Raw genomic sequence first — 17,144 nt, 5'->3', positions numbered from 1 at the left:
TTCAGGTGTCCCAATCAATCTAGCCTTCCCCCTCTTCTGGATAGTTCTTAATTGGTCCCAGGTGTCTTAATTGACCTGGAGCAGCTGCCATTTCACTTATCCTGGTTCCAGGGATTTGTTTAGCCTGGAGCTAATATATCTATCTCCCACTACTCTTCCATAGCCATCTGGCCTTGCCCTGTCACACTACTTAGCAAGAAAGCTGGGATTGGAACTCTGCAACTGGTAGCATCCACCTTCCTACTCATTCCATTAGCCCTCACTGCAGTTAGAGCCAGTTTTCACTAAGCTGTCCTCCCTTTGCATTAAAATGCCTAGCAAGCAGGTTGCACTAGATTAGAGATTTGGCTTCCATGCACTGATTTAGGAAGTTTTCTGCCTTATGGAGCTAAATGTTGTTAGGGTAGCTTAGAAAGACTGATCGTCACACAGCGATTTTCCAAACAGATCCTTACATCAGGTTAGACTTTATGCTTCCAACCCTTTTGGCAACTCTAAAGCCTCTCCCACAGCCAGCATCGTGCAAACCACAGCTCATGCAACTCCACTTGCAAAAGAAAGGGGCTTTTCTAATAAACATTCCCAGGCTACTTTCTTAGGCCTTGTCTAAGTTGTGTTGTGTGAACAATACTGGTATATTTATAGCAGTATGACCTAGTGAGGAGGTCGCAGCCATGTTGGTATAATCGTGCTCTATATCAGTATAGCTATTCCCATATAGAAAGGGGAATAAACTATACCAGTATAAGGTACCTTTATGCCAGTTTGACTGCATCCACACCATGGCTGCTGTACTGGCATGACTATATTGGTACAAAAATCACACCCTGTCCAACACAGTGATACTGGTATAACTTTCCAGTGTAGACCGGCCTAATGCAGCTCTTGCTGGTACAGCCTGTGCTGTGTGTGATTGTGACTCAGGGGCACAAAGAATATCCCCAAAATGTGCTGGTCAGCTTGAAACAAAAATGGAACTGAAACTGCGTTCACACCCACTCTTCCAGGCACTCTGTGCATACACTGTTCTATGACTCCTGCTGCATGGCTGAGAAGCCAGCAGAGAGAAAGATGACAAGCCTAGTTCTTCACTGGCTAGGCATTTATACTTGTCCAAAGCAGGTGTAAAAATGCCACCTAACACTTAATCAGACTGCTTCACTCACATTGCTGGGAGCATTATACGTGGGCCTTTAACGTGGGCATTTTCTATACTAGGGATTTGCCCTTGTACAGCTGTTGGTGGCCTGGGACCAGCGTCACTGCACCAATGCAAACTCCTAGCTATTTGCACCCATGCCGCTTTCCCTGATGTGGAATCGGACTGGGCACTGTGGCACAGGAAGGCTATCCTTGCATTAGAGGGTAGCACCATACAGCAAAAGAGATGAGAACAGATTTCAAGAATCTAAGTCACGAGGGAAGGGGAAAGGTTGGTGGGTACGTCAAAGGAACAATAAGCCATTTTCTCTGATCATGGTTCTACACTCACATGAATTTTACAGCAGTGTAACTCCATCTGTGCTTAAAGAACTGGGTCACCAGCTCTAGGTTCAATTCCTCCCTGCCCCCAACTTCCTTTGTGACTTTAGGGAAGTCATTTTTACTCTCTGGGCCTTAGTTCCCCTACAGGTCAGGAAACAGGCACAGACCACATACAATGACTTGCCCAAGGTCACAGAGCAGTTTTACAGATGGGGAAACTGAGGCTTGGAATTGGCTCTGTACAGGATCACACAGGATATGTGTGTCAGAGCGAGGCACGGAAGCCACCTCTTCTGATTGTTAATTATTATTAATTATTTGCATTACCATAGCACCTAGGAACCCTACTTCTGGACCAGGACCCCACTATGCAGGGAGCTGTACAAACACAGAATGAAAAGATAAGGCCGTGTGTAGGAGAGGCATGGGGGGTCAAGTACACCCCAAATTGGCTTGCCAGGAGAGAGAGGGGCTCTGTCCTTCTCTCCCTGAGTCTGCCCCTGGCACGTTCGGCCGCTTTCCCTGGCAGTCAGGCTGGGAGTGGAACAGAGCCACTTCTGCCTGAGAGAACCTGGCTGGGAGGAAGTGGTGGCCCACTCCCTGCCCGGGTTCAGATGCTGGGGACAGGGGCCGAGCATGCTGGAAGGTTAGGGCGGGCTGAACTCAACCCATTGCCACCCCAGCTGCCAGGGACAGGGGCCGAGCGAGCCGGAGGCCACCCCCCACACGTAACTTGGGGTGGGGAGAGCACCACGGTCCCAGGCTGGGAGGGGGGGTCACTGGGCAAAATAGACACATGGGGCAGTCACATGTGTGTCCTCCCCTTTAGATTGTGCCCCGCTAGTATGTAGAGGTATAAGACGTCTATCCCAAGGGGCTTAGGAGAGTTTTGAGGCACAAGTTGAAAGAGGATGATGAGGTAGCTTTGTGGGTGGTTATGGGGAGTGTCTCCCAAGCATGTGCATTAGGAAGGGAGAAAACACGATGGTGTTTGTTTGAAAATTTAAGAAGTGGGCAATGGCGGCTGGCCTCAGGAACCCTGTGCTCTCAAACCAAAACATCCTTACTCTGAGAGCATAGAAACGTTTGCTAGAAATGACTCAATCCTAGTAAAGAGGTTGGATGGGGGGTTGTTTGTTTGTTTGAAATAACTCCAGAATGCACGGTCCAAAATTAGGAAACGAAAAGGAAACAGAGAACTTTGGCAAAAGTATTTCATACAAAGGCTACGTGGAGTCGTTAACAAGAGAAGAAAGCAAATGAGTGGAGCCTTTCCTACCAGCTGATCCCCATTTGCGTTAAAGGCACATCACCAACTTAAAAATCATAATTCTGTCTCAAAATGTGTCCCCGCCACACATCCCTCCTGATCACTAGCACTGGAAGAAACTAGCAAAAAAACAAAACAAAACCAACCCACACCAATATTGGCTTGGAATACAAGACAACCACACAGACTGGCATCAGAAACACCAGACATTTTTCCAGCTGTTGATCTGAACACGCTTTAGAGGAGGTCAGAACCAATATCCCTGTTTTACATATGAGGACATTTAAAGGTGAAATGGCTTGGCCCAAGGCCATTTAGCAGGCTAGGAACAGAACCCAGGATTTCTGAGTCCTTAGTCAGTAGCCGGGCTATTAGAGAGTTACACTCTCTGTTAGTCACCCAATTATATATATTAAAAGCAACACATTAGGTCTTTCTGGTCATCCAGCCACATTGTAGCTGTAATTACACAAGCCAGACTCACAAGGATGGCGACTTATACACAAGTGGCCCCACTGGCTTCAGCGGCAGTCAGCATTACGAGTGCCAAGCATACAAAAATCATGCATTAGGCCTCAGAAAATCACGAGATCAGTTTAAAAAATCATGGGATTTTTTAAAAGAACAAACAATGGGTGCCCTCTGTGTGCCTTCTGGTTTCTGAGCCTTTCGGTTGCACTTGCTCCAGGCTTTCCTCAGCCACCATGAGGACGGGAAACCTCCTGTCAATAAACAATAAACCTCTTGTTTATTTAATAGAAGCTCAGATCCTTCTGGAGAGCCCCTGAGAAGGCCATTGCAGGTCCGCGGCCTAGCGCTCACCAGTGTGAGGGAAGGGGACACAATCAGGCCTTCGCTGTTTTGTCTTTCCACGCAGGGCCTGCTCCAAAGCCCATTGAGATCCATGGGGGTCTTTCCACGCACTGGGCTCCGGAGCAGGCGCTTAGGGAGCAGTTTCGGAAACCAGAGAAGCAGCGTGGGCTAGTGGTAAGACGCTGACTCCATGGGTGCTCCGGGGCTGGAGCACCCACGGGGAAAAATTACTGGGTGCTCCTCCCCCTTACCCCATCTCCTCCTCCGCCTCCCGCCCTGAGCGTGCTGCACCCCGTTCCCCCATCTATTGGCTCCCACAGCTTCCCGCCTGGCTGCCACCAAACAGCTGTTTGGTGGCATTAGCAAGCTGGGGGGGGGGGGGAGAGGAGGCGGAGCAGGGGCGGGGATTTGGGGAGAGGTTGGAATAGGGGCAGGGAGGGGGCAGCGACTTTGGGGCAGGGCCTCATGGAAGGGGTGGAGTGGGGGCAGGGCCGGGGGCAGAAGCGGGGGTCGAGCGCCCACGGGGAAGAGGGGAGGTTGGCCCCTCTGGCGAGCGGGCAGAGCACTGTAGTAGGACTCCTAGGATTACCCCCTTCTAAGCAAGGATGTCCTAGGTATACGTGGCACTGTGCTTGTCCAGCGGGCCGGGCCCAGGAGCTGGGCGACGCGCCCCTCTCCCTTAGCCTCAGTTTCCCCATCCGTCCAACGGGGACGATGATGCTGATGGCCGGCCTTTGCAAGGTGCCAGGAGCGAGGAGCGAGCGCCTTTGAGGGAGTGAGGAGAAAGGCTTGGTAGGATCGACCCGTAGGAAAGATCTGGATCCCCCGGGGCCGCCCAGCGCCGTGCACGCCGCTGGGGTCGAACAACTCCGAGCCCCCCCTTGCCGCAAAGTGGTGGCTCCCCCCCCCCGCCGAGCCACAAACAGCTCGGGCGACCCAGGCCCCCGACACCTGCGCCGCCCCCAGGCCGAGACGCCGAAGGGGAACCGCAAGCGGCGCCCCCCCGAGCCAAGACTTCGGCTCCCAGCGCGCCCCCCCCCCCCCCGCATGCACGGCGGCCGCAGGGCTGGCCGGAGAATCGGGGCCGGCTGGAGAATCGGGGCCGCCCGGGGGGGGTGTCAGAGCCCCGCTGCGGCCCCGCTGCTCCCTGCACCAGGTTCCGCTCCTCTGACTTCTCTCCCCCGGTAGTTTTCCCATCCCTGACACACACTTCCTGTGAGTCATCGCCGCCGACGTGAGAGAAGTAACCGGGAGCAGAGGCCAAGCGTGGCGGGGGCGGGGGGTACCCGGCAAGGGGTGACTCGAAACCTTCTCCCCGTCTAGATGCGAGCGAGGTGAGTCGGGGCTCTGAGGGGCCAGGCTCCCGGGGAGCGTCTCTGCGTGCGCCCTAGTCACCGGAGCGCAGCAGGGCAAGGGCTGGACGTGTTTTGATGGGTGTGAAACTGAAGGGGTGTGAAAGTGGGTGGGTTCCGGATCAGAAACATTTTGCGGGTTTAAAGAAATCTTGGGGAGGGGGCTGGGGGGGGGGTTCTCCGCCGGCGACTGGCACCGGGCTCGGCTTCCGTGCAAAGGTGAGGCGCAAGGGCACCTACAAAGCGCGTTCAGTCCCGGCTTCGACAACAGCAGAGAGTGCAAATAAAAACCACAGGAAGGGAAGGGTGGTTTTTTTTTTTTGTAAAAGGCGGCCTAACGTTATGCCTCTGAGAAATCCCCGGCTGCCATCACAGAATGATCTTTTTTGCACCCCTCTCAGTTGTCACTGCCCCGTCCCTGGGAGGGGTATGGGTGTGGAAATGGATCAGGGCCCCTTTTCCAGGAAAGAGGAGCCGAGCAAGGATTCAGCAGCTGAGAATGCAGCTTGCATCTTATTTCCCACTGAAAGGATTCGCACACTGAACACGTTCAGCACCACTGAAATGCTTCTGGGGTGGAGGGGAGCAGCCGGCATGCTGCACAAAAGTCCTGAGAGGAAAGTTTGGCCACCGTCACCTCTGTGCTTCTGAAAAGTGCCAGGGATCCCTTAGGGCCATGCAGAGCGGGGGGACCCTAGTTTTTAAGGTCTCATCAGAAAAGTCTGCAACAGAACAACCTGCATGCAGTGGCATGAACACTTTTTATAATGGGGGTGCTGTGCCCTTGTCCGTGCCCCCCGCCATCCCCTAGAGCTGGGGCCGGGAGCAGGGCTGTGGCTCCAGGAAGGGGCGGGGGGACGCAGACAAGGGTAAGGGGGCCAAGTCTGGGGACAGGTGCAGAGCCCAGGGTGCAGGGCCAAGGAGTGCAGCCCCGGGTGTGGGGCCCACAGCCGGGACCCCAGGCACGGGGCCAGGACCATGAGCAGAGCGCTGCAGCGCCCTCCGCACTCCTAGTTCCTGCGCTATGCCTGCATGGTACTGGCTTTATCTACTCACGGTGATTAAACAGGCAGCAAGACAGTTCAGTGCTTTGGGAACCTGGGCTCGAGAGCAAAGGAGACCGAGGAAGCATTGGCAGCGAGAAGGGAGGGCTAGATCAGGGCTCTTTTTGCTTGGCAGGAGATTTCAGTAATCAGGAGGGGGTCACTCTGGGGAGTGGCCACATATGGGGCCTTGTCTCTCTCTAGGATGGGAGTGGCTCCCACAAGGTCTCACCGGGTTTTTGCCTCTGGAAGCCCTACTAGCCTCTAGTGGCAGCAGGAACTCATTCTAGGATGTGGTTCCTGTTTGCCCCCCTGGTTCAGCATGTGCGGATCCCCCTGTAGTACCAGCTGGTCCACCTATGAGGATAAAAGCTTACTACTGCCAGTGAATGGGGTTACTCCTTCAGCTCAAGTAGTAGAGGCCCACGCTTTTAGCACCGAAGCAGGTGATGACCCATGAGGGCTCCATCTTTTACATCAAGCCTTTAGCTAAGGGTGTCACATCAGTCTGAGTCATATATATACCCCACCCATCTGCCAGGAGGGAGTAGGACCCCACAGCCCACCGAGGGAGCAAGTTCTCAGCTTCCCCTAGCTTCCTCCGCTCCCTTGAGTAACTCGGATGCCAGGCCACAGAGCAGCAGAGATGTAGCTGTCCTTTCACTTCTGCCGCAGTAGGGTGGGCATGGTAGTTGGGCCCCGGTGCTGGCGACTTTCAGACTTTAGCCTCTTTCTGATACATTTACTAAAAACTAAACAGGCATCCTGTGATGTTGGTGGGGCTGTGAAACAAACAGGGTAGGGGCTCTGAGCTAATACTCTGGATTTTAATTTCACTCTTGGGATAAGACCATATGGGATTCCACTGGGATCTTGAGATAGGCAGGGTTTCTGCAATTTGCCACTGCCAGGAACAGCTGCTGAGAGCTGGGGCATGTGGCGTATTCTGCAAACTTTTCACTCAAATATCAGGCTGAGGGGCACCTTAGCAGAACACGTAATAAACGATAACAATAGTGGAAGTGAAGCAGTGAGTGTCAGGATCCTGTAATCCTTCCCATGAATCGGTGCTGCTGCCCTGTCCCCCTGAGCAAGCACAAGGTACATCTACACTGCCTCAGAGGTGCGATTGCTGCACACGGAGACATTGGCCTTGTCTACACTACCCAGTTTTGTCGACAAAAGACCGCTTTTGCCGACAGAACACTGGAGGTGTACACACTGCAGTGCTCCTCCTGCTAATGTAATTCCACTGCTGTGCCGACACAATAAAACCACCTCGACGAGAGGCTTATGTAAGGCTTATGTCGGTGTAGTTAGGGTAGACATTATGTTCCTTACATCGGCTGTTGGATCCGCTAGAGCCATAAGATGGACAAGAAAGCGGCTCCCGGCTCCTCAGCCATACTGTTGCGGGATCTCTGCTCCAAACCAGGCTGCCACACAGGCTCCCGGCTTGGGCTACTGCCCACAGGTTCCCTGCTCTCTGCTGGGAGCGCTGCAGCTCCATGGGGTCCTGGTTCCCTGCTCCCCGCCGGGAGCACAGCAGCCAGCCAGACTCTGGGCACAGATCTCCCTGCCGGAGGCGAGAAGCCCGGGAGCGGGGAGGTGAGAAGCCCCGGGCGGCAGCTGGGCCCCCGGTAGGAACTGCCTGCAGCTGAGAGCCCTGGCTCTCAGTTCCCCACATTGCTTCTCTGCCATCGGGGGAAGCGTTCCAGCGGGGGACGCGCACCACGGACAGAAGGAGGGTAGTTGGGACATCAGCCCCCGCAGGAATTTCTGTAGTGTAGAGGTAGCCATACCCAAATGAGCTAGCAGAAGCACCAATAGCAGGGAAGCTGCACCAACATACGTTTCAGCATGGCTGTACAAACCTGCCTGGAACCGTGGGTAATGCCTCAGGCAGGACCAGAGCTGGCCAGGTTACCGCTAGCCTGGCCATGTCAATCACACCTCTGATTTCAGAGCACGCAGACCCACAGAGGGGCAGGTTCTGGTCCCAAGTAGCAGGGCGGAGTGCGGCAGGGAGAAGGGTCACCTCCATCTCTCAGAGCAGCTGCAGAGCTGTTTCCTGGAGGCCACGTCAGTGCAAGAGCCAGGGTGACAGAGGGCCCCTTGGCAGGGAGGGCCCAGCTGCACATCCTCTGGCCACACCAGCCTGCCTTGGGTACTACCAGGGAGCCTGGAAAGCTGGGCTGCAAGCAACGTGGGCATGGGCAACTCTTCCCCCGCCCCCCGGTCACCCAACCAGGCCAATGGCGCTAGTTCCACTGCCGGCCGTACCGCTGACTACACCGTCCCCTGGGAAGGCGTGCTGTTCCCATAGCAACGCCACACTCCAGCACAGGCCCGGGTTAAAGAATTGGGTGCAAACCAGCATCTGCTCCAGGGGGAAAACCAGCCTCTGCTCTCCTCTGCAGCATGGGTCAGCATGCTGAGCTCCTGCACGGGGTGGGACATACAGCAAAGGGGCCCCGCCCCATGCATAACAAACCCACACACAGACCCGCGAAGGCCCCTTGTACCCCAACCAACGTACAGGCCCCTTCCCACCCCACGCCACCCCACCCATAACCAACAGCCTATCACCGCCCCCCCCATCCCAGCAGCCCTGACATTCATCCTGCCCACCTAAAACCCTACATCCCAGCCCCATCTGCTCCCAACATCTTCCCCAAAAACCCTACATCACGTTGGTACAATACAGGCCATAGGACTTCCCTGAATTCCTGTGTGAACTAGACCAGAGCTTTTAGAAAAACATCCAATCTTGATTTAACAATTGCCTGTGATGGAGAATCCATCATGACCCTTCATAAGTTATTCCAATGGTTCATTACCCTCACTGTTAAAAATGTGTCTCATTTCCAATTTGAATTTGACTAGCTTCCACTTCCAGCCATTGGATCTTGCTATAAATAGGAGTTTTCCTTCCTCATTGGCCTTTGAAATAAAGTCTGACTGTCTTTTTATTTTTGAACCCAGCAGATGAAGGGAAATAAGAATTACCGCCCAAAGAGGAGTCATGAAAACTGGCATCAGCGCCTTTGTAGGCTCAGAAGCTCCCCTGAGCCTTGGCAGGCCAAGAAAATTGGAGGACATGGCAAGAAAGACCCCAGATGATCACTCTTCTTGTGCGTGAGCTTCCTGCCAGCTCAGCCCCGAGAAACCGGACGATGGAGAAGCTGACTGTTGTTAAGGTGGAAGTGGAAGATCTTCTCAAGCAACCCCGGGAGAAGATGTACACTTGCACTATCTGCGGGGACAGCTTTAATCACAAGGGCATCCTAGCCGCACACCAGAAGACCCACAAAGAGGAGATGCTGGTGGAGCACCATGAGCAGGAGGGCAGTGCCGTCACAGCAGGAAAGCTAACGAGCCAGCAAGCCAGCAGAAGGGCAGAGGATGCCAGCCAGGAAGGCGTGAACCAGGAGGGAGATCTCTCAGCGCAGAAGGAATCCCTGCAGAAAGCAAAGCCCTACTCTTGCACCGACTGTGAGAAGAGCTTCAAGATGAAGGTGGACCTCACCAAGCACCTCAGGACCCACACTGGGGAGAGGCCTTTCCCGTGCACTGAGTGCGGGAAGAGGTTCATCACCAAGTCGCAGCTGAAGGAGCACCAGAGGATCCACACAGGGGAGCGGCCTTACCAGTGCTCCGAGTGCGGGAAATGCTTCACGCAGAAGTCACAGCTCATCGTTCACCGGAGGATCCACACTGGCGAGAAGCCCTATAAGTGTGGCAGCTGCCAGAAGAGTTTTGTGGACAAGTCTCAGCTGGTTGCCCACTACCGTATCCACACAGGTGACCGCCCCTTCAAGTGCGGGGTGTGCACCAGGGGTTTCCGCCAGAAGATCACCCTCATTAAACACCAGAGGGTCCATACTGGGGAGGGGGTGCGACGGTATGGTGAGCCCCATGCTGGCAACGCCTCGCAGCTCATCGTGCCCGAGTCGACGCCAGACGGGGAGAAGATATTCCGATGCGGCACGTGTGGAAAGGAGTTCAAGAAGAAGTCGGTCCTGGTGACCCACCAGAGGATCCACACTGGGGAGGAACCCTACCATTGCGCCGAGTGCAGGAAGCGCTTCCGGCAGAAGATCCACCTGATCCGCCATCAGAGGACCCACGCCAGGGGCGAGGCCCATGTCTGTGTTGAGTGCGGGGAGGGCTTCTCCAGCAAGGGACAGCTGCTAAGGCACCAGCGGTGCCAGCACCAAAACGAGGGACCCCACATGTGTTCCGACTGTGGGAGAAGCTTTAGCCAGAAGGTAGGCCTCATGGCACACCAGAGAGTCCATGAGAGGGACAAGGGAGATGGGAGCGTGGCTGCTACTGACGGGAGCCCTGGTGAGGCAGCAGATGGGAGGCTGCCTGCCAAAAATGGCAAAGGCAGCAGCCACTCGGGGGACCTGACAGAGCCACATAAGAGCCAGGTCTACACCTGCACCCAGTGCGGCAAGACGTTCACCAAGAAAGGGAACTTTGCTAACCACCAGCGGGCCCACACGGAGGAACGGGCGCACCAGTGTGGCGTCTGTGGGAAGAAGTTCACCAAGAGGGGTGAGCTGACCAAGCACGAGCGGATCCACACGGGCGAGAGGCCATACGTCTGCGCCGACTGCGGCAAGCGCTTCACCCAGCGCACCCAGCTGGTCACCCACCAGCGCATTCACACCGGCGAGAAGCCCTACCCCTGCGCTGACTGCGGCAAGCGCTTCATCGACAAGTCCCGGCTGACTGTGCACCGGCGTATCCACACCGGCGACCGGCCCTTCCAGTGCGTGGCCTGCAGCAAGGGCTTCCGCCAGAAGATCGCCCTCATCAAGCACCACCGGGTCCACGAGAGGGGCCGGCCAGATGGGGAGGTCTCGGGGGGGAAGGAGCACAAATGCCCCCAGTGCGGCAAAGGCTTTGGCACCAAGGAGAACCTAGCCAGCCACCAGCGGCTCCATGCAACTGAGAGGCCCTTCAAGTGCGGCGAGTGCGGGAAGAGCTTCACGCAGAAAGCCCAGCTGGTGGTGCACCAGCGCATCCACACTGGGGAGCGCCCCTTCCGCTGCACCGACTGCCACAAGGGCTTCATTGACAAGTCCCGGCTCATCGTCCACCGCCGGATCCACACCGGCGAACGGCCCTTCAAGTGCACGGCCTGTGGGAGGGCCTTCACTCAGAAGATCGCCCTGACCACCCACCAGAGAGTCCACATGAGGGAGCACGAGGCTGCCCGAGAGCCTGACAAATACTCCAAGCACGGGGAGAACAACACGGGCAAGGCCGAGCCGGGCAAGGACTGGCCCTTCCCCTGCAATGTATGTGGCCGGGGCTTCCGCAAGGAGATAGCCCTCATCACCCACCAGCGGGTCCACACCAAGTATGAACCTAACAGGTGCAGCAAGTGTGGCCAGGTCTTCCCAGACAAGACCCAGCTGCTCCTACATCAGCCCTCCCACGCGGAGGACCGGCCCTTTAAATGCCACACCTGCGGGAAAGATTTCAAGCGGAAAGAGATCCTGATCACCCACCAGAGAATCCACACGGGAGAGGTGCCTTTCAAATGCACCGAGTGCGGAAAAAGCTTCTCCCAGAAGGCCAACCTCATGAAACACCAGCTCACCCATACCCGGAGGGGCCCTTTCATCTGCTCCGAGTGTGGGCAGAGCTACACCACCTTGGGTCATTTTAAAAGGCACCAGAGGAACCATCTGAGAAAGCAAGCTCCTCCTGGGGAGGGGAAAGACATGGCGGAGGAGCTGGATGCAGATGGGCTGCCGGAGACAGGCGTGCACAACGGGCCCATCATCGTGGTGAAGACGGAAGTTGATACAGACGACTATGAGGTCCTGCAGGTCCCATGACACCGTCTTCAGCAGGGAGCGGAGCATGTGTAAAGGGATCCTCCAGAGGCAATGCAGGAGTAAGGGCCCCAGTGCTGCCAACTCCTAGCGTTCGAAGAATCCCGGATCAAGCTGCCCCCCCAGTCATGAGACTGGCTAAAATGTCATGAGATTTGAGAAAAAAATCATACATATGTGGTTCTTTTTATGAGCCTTTGGGGGTCACGTTTTCAAGGTTTTCTCTGCAACCACATGGGCTAGAAACTTACTTTTTCAAATGAAATCTGTGATTTTGGATGTCTTCACATGACTCCTGGAGCTGGGGCTTTAAGGAAAAACACCAAATATCCCAAGAGGTGGCAACACTGACTCTTCTGTAGATTGGTATCCTAGCACTCAGCAGCACCAAATATCAATATTAAGCCAGCTGACCTGGGTTGCTGGTGGCCCATGGGAGAGCATCAGCGATTCACTGCAGTGCAAAACATCATCGGTCGTCATTCTGTACAGCAATAAGAGAGGCAGACATCATCACAGGGCTCCACATGGATGGACCGGTGGGCCCATGCAGAGCCCTGTTGAAGTCAATAGGCTCCCCAGGGGACACAGACATCCACCTGTATGGAAAGGTTAGCTGGATCAGGGCCAATGTACCTAGAAAGAGAGCACCTACTTGAAGCGAGATAGGTCCAGATCCTCAAAGATATTTAGGTGCCTAATTCCCATTGGCATCCACAGGGCATTAGGCACCTAAATACCTCTGAGGATCTGAGCCAGAGAGTTTACTTCAAAGTCTGATCTTTTTTGATGATCCCACTTTAAAATACACTCAAATGCAGTTTTATTTCACTATGCGATCACCAGTTTTATTGTTTTAATACAGGACAGTCACTGCATAAGCACCATTCTGGTTGAGGATTGAAACACACAGGTAGCCTGATTCATGGCTATGTTACTCCAGTTTAAATCTGCTGATTCCAATGGAACTACACTGGTGTAAAACTGGAGGAACCGAGGGGAAAAATCAGGCCCAAGCTAGTTCAGGTTTTGCTGTCAGCTTCTCAGCTGCTGCCCATCGTCAGAGCTCGGCTGAAGTCACTGGAAGTTACCCCAACTTGCATCAGCTGAGAAGCGGGTCTGTGATTCCCACAAGAAGCATTCCTCCCGCAATCTTGTATCTATATATTCCAGCAATTCAGTAGTTCTGTGTCCAGGAGCCCAGAGTATGACATGTAAGGGGCTGACATGAGGAGGGAACGATACCTTTGACTGTCCTCTCTGTTTTGCATTTAAATTCACAATCATAGCATTGCCCTGGCCTAAGGCCCTTCCCTCTCTGTAGAAAATCCATACGAGAGGGAAACATGGGCCATGATCCTGAGGACATGTAACTCCCACGACTTCCCAATGGTATGATCCAGGAGGACTTGTGCCCCAAGTCTGCCGATCCCAGGGCATTTGCAGGGCGGGGTTGTCTACCTCTTCCCCTTCACTCCCTGCCTGCTGGCTGTAAGTCACACTTAGGGCTTATACGTCTATTGGTTCCCAGCTCCCCTGGGTTAAAGCTGCAGGGATTGCTATTGAAAGCATCTCTCTCCTGACTCTGCCCTGGGCAACCCCATGAAAAGTCACTGAGGTCCAGTTGCATGGAGACTCAGGGATGAAGAGAACAATGGCAGCTATAGGGGCAGCCGAGCACTGCAGCTCCATCCATCCCGTCGGACCCCAGGGATGATGGCAGGGCTCAGCCTTGGTTTGGCATTAACGTCGGAACCATTTCCTCAATCCCTGCTGCCTTCTGCTCTCTCTCCCCTTCCCCAGCAGAGTCAGGGTTTGCATTACAGACAGGATCTTGGTTCCTCCAAGGTAGGTCTCCACTGCGGCAGGGAGCGAGCCGCCCAGCTCAGGGAAACAGACTTGGGTTAGCATGCTACAAAATAGCTGTGTGGACATTATGACACCAGCAGAGCCTCAGACTAGCCATGCGATCTGAGACCCACTCTACCGGCTGGGTCCGAGCTCAGGGAGCTAGCCCGAGCCTCCACCCGGGGCCGCAACATCCACTCTGCTATGTTTTTGAGCATGCTAGCCCAAGTCCTGCTAGCAGGAGTCTGGCTCCCTGGACTCTTTGCTGCAGCGGAGACATGCCCGAAGAGTTCACAGATCCCTCCTGGTTCCTCCCTTCCTGAAGTCAGCGTGCTCCATTTGTGACAACAGAGAGGCATGGGAGTTAGAGGTGGAAAAGCCTCATTCGGTCATTTCCCTTCCAATGTAGGATTCCCTACCTTGTCCCAAGTTTTGTCCAGTCCAGTTACTAAATGTCCCAAAGGAAAGCAGCTGCCCTGATTTCCCTGGGGAGACCATTCCACAGCCTAATAGCTATTGAGAAAGTTCCCTTTATATTCATGCTAAATGCTCCCTGTCTTAGATTTCTTCCATTATCCTGCATAGCACACCAAGAATGAGGCACAGTATTTTACTGCACAGGGTCTGCCAAAATTCTGGTCTGGATCATGTAATATGGAAGTGCATCGCTGCTTGCAGGGAGTGCCAAGAGGAGCAGCATTAACTAAACGATGATGGAGGATTCAGTAAGTCTATGACTATCTGAATTCTGTGAACACCAAAGAGGGAGAGGAATGATTTGGGCCCTGATCCTGCAAACTCTTTTACACGTGCATAACTTTTAGCACATATATATATATACGCCCATCGACTGCAACAGGACTATTCGTATGCTTCAAGTTCAGGACGTTTAAGGGCCTTAATCATCCCTCTTCGGTGTGCACAGCATTCACATAGCCATAGACTTATTATGCACTCCGTCATTATTTAGCTCATCCTGCTCTTCTCTGAATGTCCCCACTCAGCAATCCATTCCCATATTGTATCATCCAGACCAGAATTTAGGCAGATCCTGTGGGGTAAAACTGTGCAGTACAAATTGGGGTCCAGAGCTGACCCAAAAAAATTGCAAAACTTTCATTTTTTCATTTTGCTTTTTTTCCCAAAACTGACTAATTTTCTCGGTTTTGGAAATTTCCTCCATCCTTTGTTTTAATGGACCTTCCCCCCCTCCCAAAAAAAATTTTTAGAACATGGAAGTAGAAAATTTTTGGTTTAGGAAAAACTCAACCTGTAATTAACTCAAGCAATTAAAATTGGTGCCAGAACACGTAAAGGGTAAACAAAAATAAATACATGAAAAAAATAATCATTGAAAAAAAGGAAAAATGTTGAAAAAAATCAAACTGGTTTTCAATATTTCATGGGGGAGGGGGATTCCCTGAAAGGTGATTTTTTTTGGGTCCAGTATATACTTTGTTCCACTTTTTTTAGCCAGCTCTACCGTGTTTCTCAATCTGTGATTTAGAGAGCAACACTGACCTCAGTAAACATTCCCATGTTTCCTACACCTGAGTCCTAGCTCCTGAGCTACACGGCTCGTTGAATAAGTTATCCAGCAAATGCAACCCTTTATTCTGTGTCTCATTTTCAAACTGATCCTGATTTCTGACACTCAGGCAGCAACTTGCAAGTATGCCCCAATTTATATGAACAAATGAGAGTGATAGTGAGTTTGGGAACTGTACATTTGGTGATGTGTGACTGGTCGCCTAAATCACACGGCATTGTTTCTACCCCCGACTGGATGACTAGCTTTTCAAATAGGAACAACAAATGAAATAGCCTATGTTGTTGGCAGGCAAATCCAGCTATGCAAATAAGGACTAGAAATTCCTCAAACATCCATGCCAACAAAAACCCATTCATGCAAAACTTCAAGAATAACCAGTATTAAGAAGCATGACCATGGCCCAGCCCAAAACCCTTTGGAAACTGACTGGACATTCATTAACTCTGTATTGGCAATTGTCAAGTCAGCTCTCCAGAAAAGTGTGACTTCAGGGGGGGATCTGGTAATGTGAGCAGATGAATTTTTGAGAGAACAAAAGGTCCTGTTTTCTTGCAAATACTCCTAGTCTGCAGTAGTCAAATGCTCGCAGTTTTCTAGGTGACATCTGGGCTCTGTAAAGCCATATTGGCCAGTGCATCCTGCAAATGAGAGAACAGTAGGAAAGCATTTGAGAATGAGAGGGGAAACATTAGAAATGGGTTGGGACAGTATCCAGAGAAGGAGCTTGCATAAACAGGACAGCAAAACAAAAAATGTACCACTCCTGCTGAATAGCATCAGAACAGAGCAACCTTTCAGCTTCAACTAGATTCCCCAGACACTGAGGAGAGATTAACTGGAACCGTTAAAAACAAACACCACTTGTATCAGTTGCTTTTCTTGATCTGTTTAAAAGGACAGCAGTACCTTAAGGTGCCTTGACTCATAACAGTGACCCACTTGAATCTCACAGGTTCGCCTTTCCAATCATGGTTTGTAGTAAGGACCATCCAACAATTTGCACAAGGAGTATAGCTTTCTGTTTACACATAACCGCTGGTCTGAAGTGAAGCCGGAGCTTAAGGAATTTGTGGAACGAGGAGTCAGCACTGCAGACGGCAAGGATCTGTGCTTTGCAGTGTGCTGTGACCTACCCATCAACCATCCCATTTTGATCCCTAGATGTTACTAGAGGTAGCTAGACCTCTTGAAGAAGAGAAGACCGTTGAGACTGGGAGATGTTTTGCAGAAAAGGGAGGTTTGTGAAAAGGCCAGTATAGTCCACACAGATGGGGATTTCAGTTCCCCAGATATATTTTTACACTTTCTTTTTATTTATTATAATACAGAATGTATCACTGCAGAATATTAATTAATGAGCAAGACCCATAGACCTCACCAGTTATCCACATTGGGGACTTGTGTGTTCTCTCAACAATCTAACATACAATGCATTGATCTTCTTTGCCAGTTTTCTTCACTGGGCTTTTATTTTAAAATTAATTTAATTCTTTCTGTCTGTTATCGTTTTTAATTCAGCCCTTTCCGGCACATGCTGTGTTGTAGGCAATGTGATCCTTATACTTATCCACCTCCTTAGCCGAGATTTTTACTGTAATCCTCTCATTTTGAGGTGTTTTGTTTTTATTTTTCTGAATAAAAAGCTTACTAAACCAATAGATGCAATGTCCCTGTTGTACCTAAGTCATCCTTCCCTGAACTGAGGGGGGCAGTGGGGTTAAGAGCACAGAACTGGGAACCAGGTCTCTAGTGCCCTTCCCCTGGCATACCTCTGAGCAGTATACCGCATTGAAGTCAGGGTGGAGTTCGCTGCAAGACTGGGGCCTTCCTGCCACAACCCTGGGCAAACCGCTCAGCCTCGCTGTGCGTCAGTTTACACATTTGTAAACTAGATCTAACACGTCCCTCAGACACCATGGCAATAAT

The 17,144-nt window shown here is 52.4% G+C and overlaps 1 protein-coding gene across 2 annotated transcripts; it reads left to right on the top strand.

Moving 5' to 3' along the window:
* The first annotated feature begins 4,768 nt into the window (after positions 1-4,768).
* LOC119852190 (zinc finger protein 271-like) lies at positions 4,769-16,871 on the top strand. 2 transcript variants are annotated; one of them, XM_038393229.2, is made up of 2 exons: positions 4,769-4,902; positions 8,949-16,871. In XM_038393229.2, the coding sequence occupies exon 2, from the start codon at positions 9,083-9,085 to the stop codon at positions 11,819-11,821; it is 2,739 nt and encodes a 912-aa protein (XP_038249157.1). In that variant the 5' UTR covers positions 4,769-4,902; positions 8,949-9,082; the 3' UTR covers positions 11,822-16,871. The 2 variants fall into 2 exon arrangements, with proteins under 2 accessions (XP_038249157.1, XP_038249156.1); XM_038393228.2 differs by having other exon boundaries at positions 4,815-4,902; positions 8,952-16,871.
* Positions 16,872-17,144: the final 273 nt, after the last annotated feature.

Source organism: Dermochelys coriacea, chromosome 2 (genome assembly GCF_009764565.3).
Source record: "Dermochelys coriacea isolate rDerCor1 chromosome 2, rDerCor1.pri.v4, whole genome shotgun sequence".
Classification (NCBI taxonomy): Eukaryota; Metazoa; Chordata; order Testudines; family Dermochelyidae; genus Dermochelys; species Dermochelys coriacea.
The sequence above is the reverse complement of the archived record's forward strand: the minus strand, read 5'-3'. Positions and strand labels throughout refer to the sequence as shown.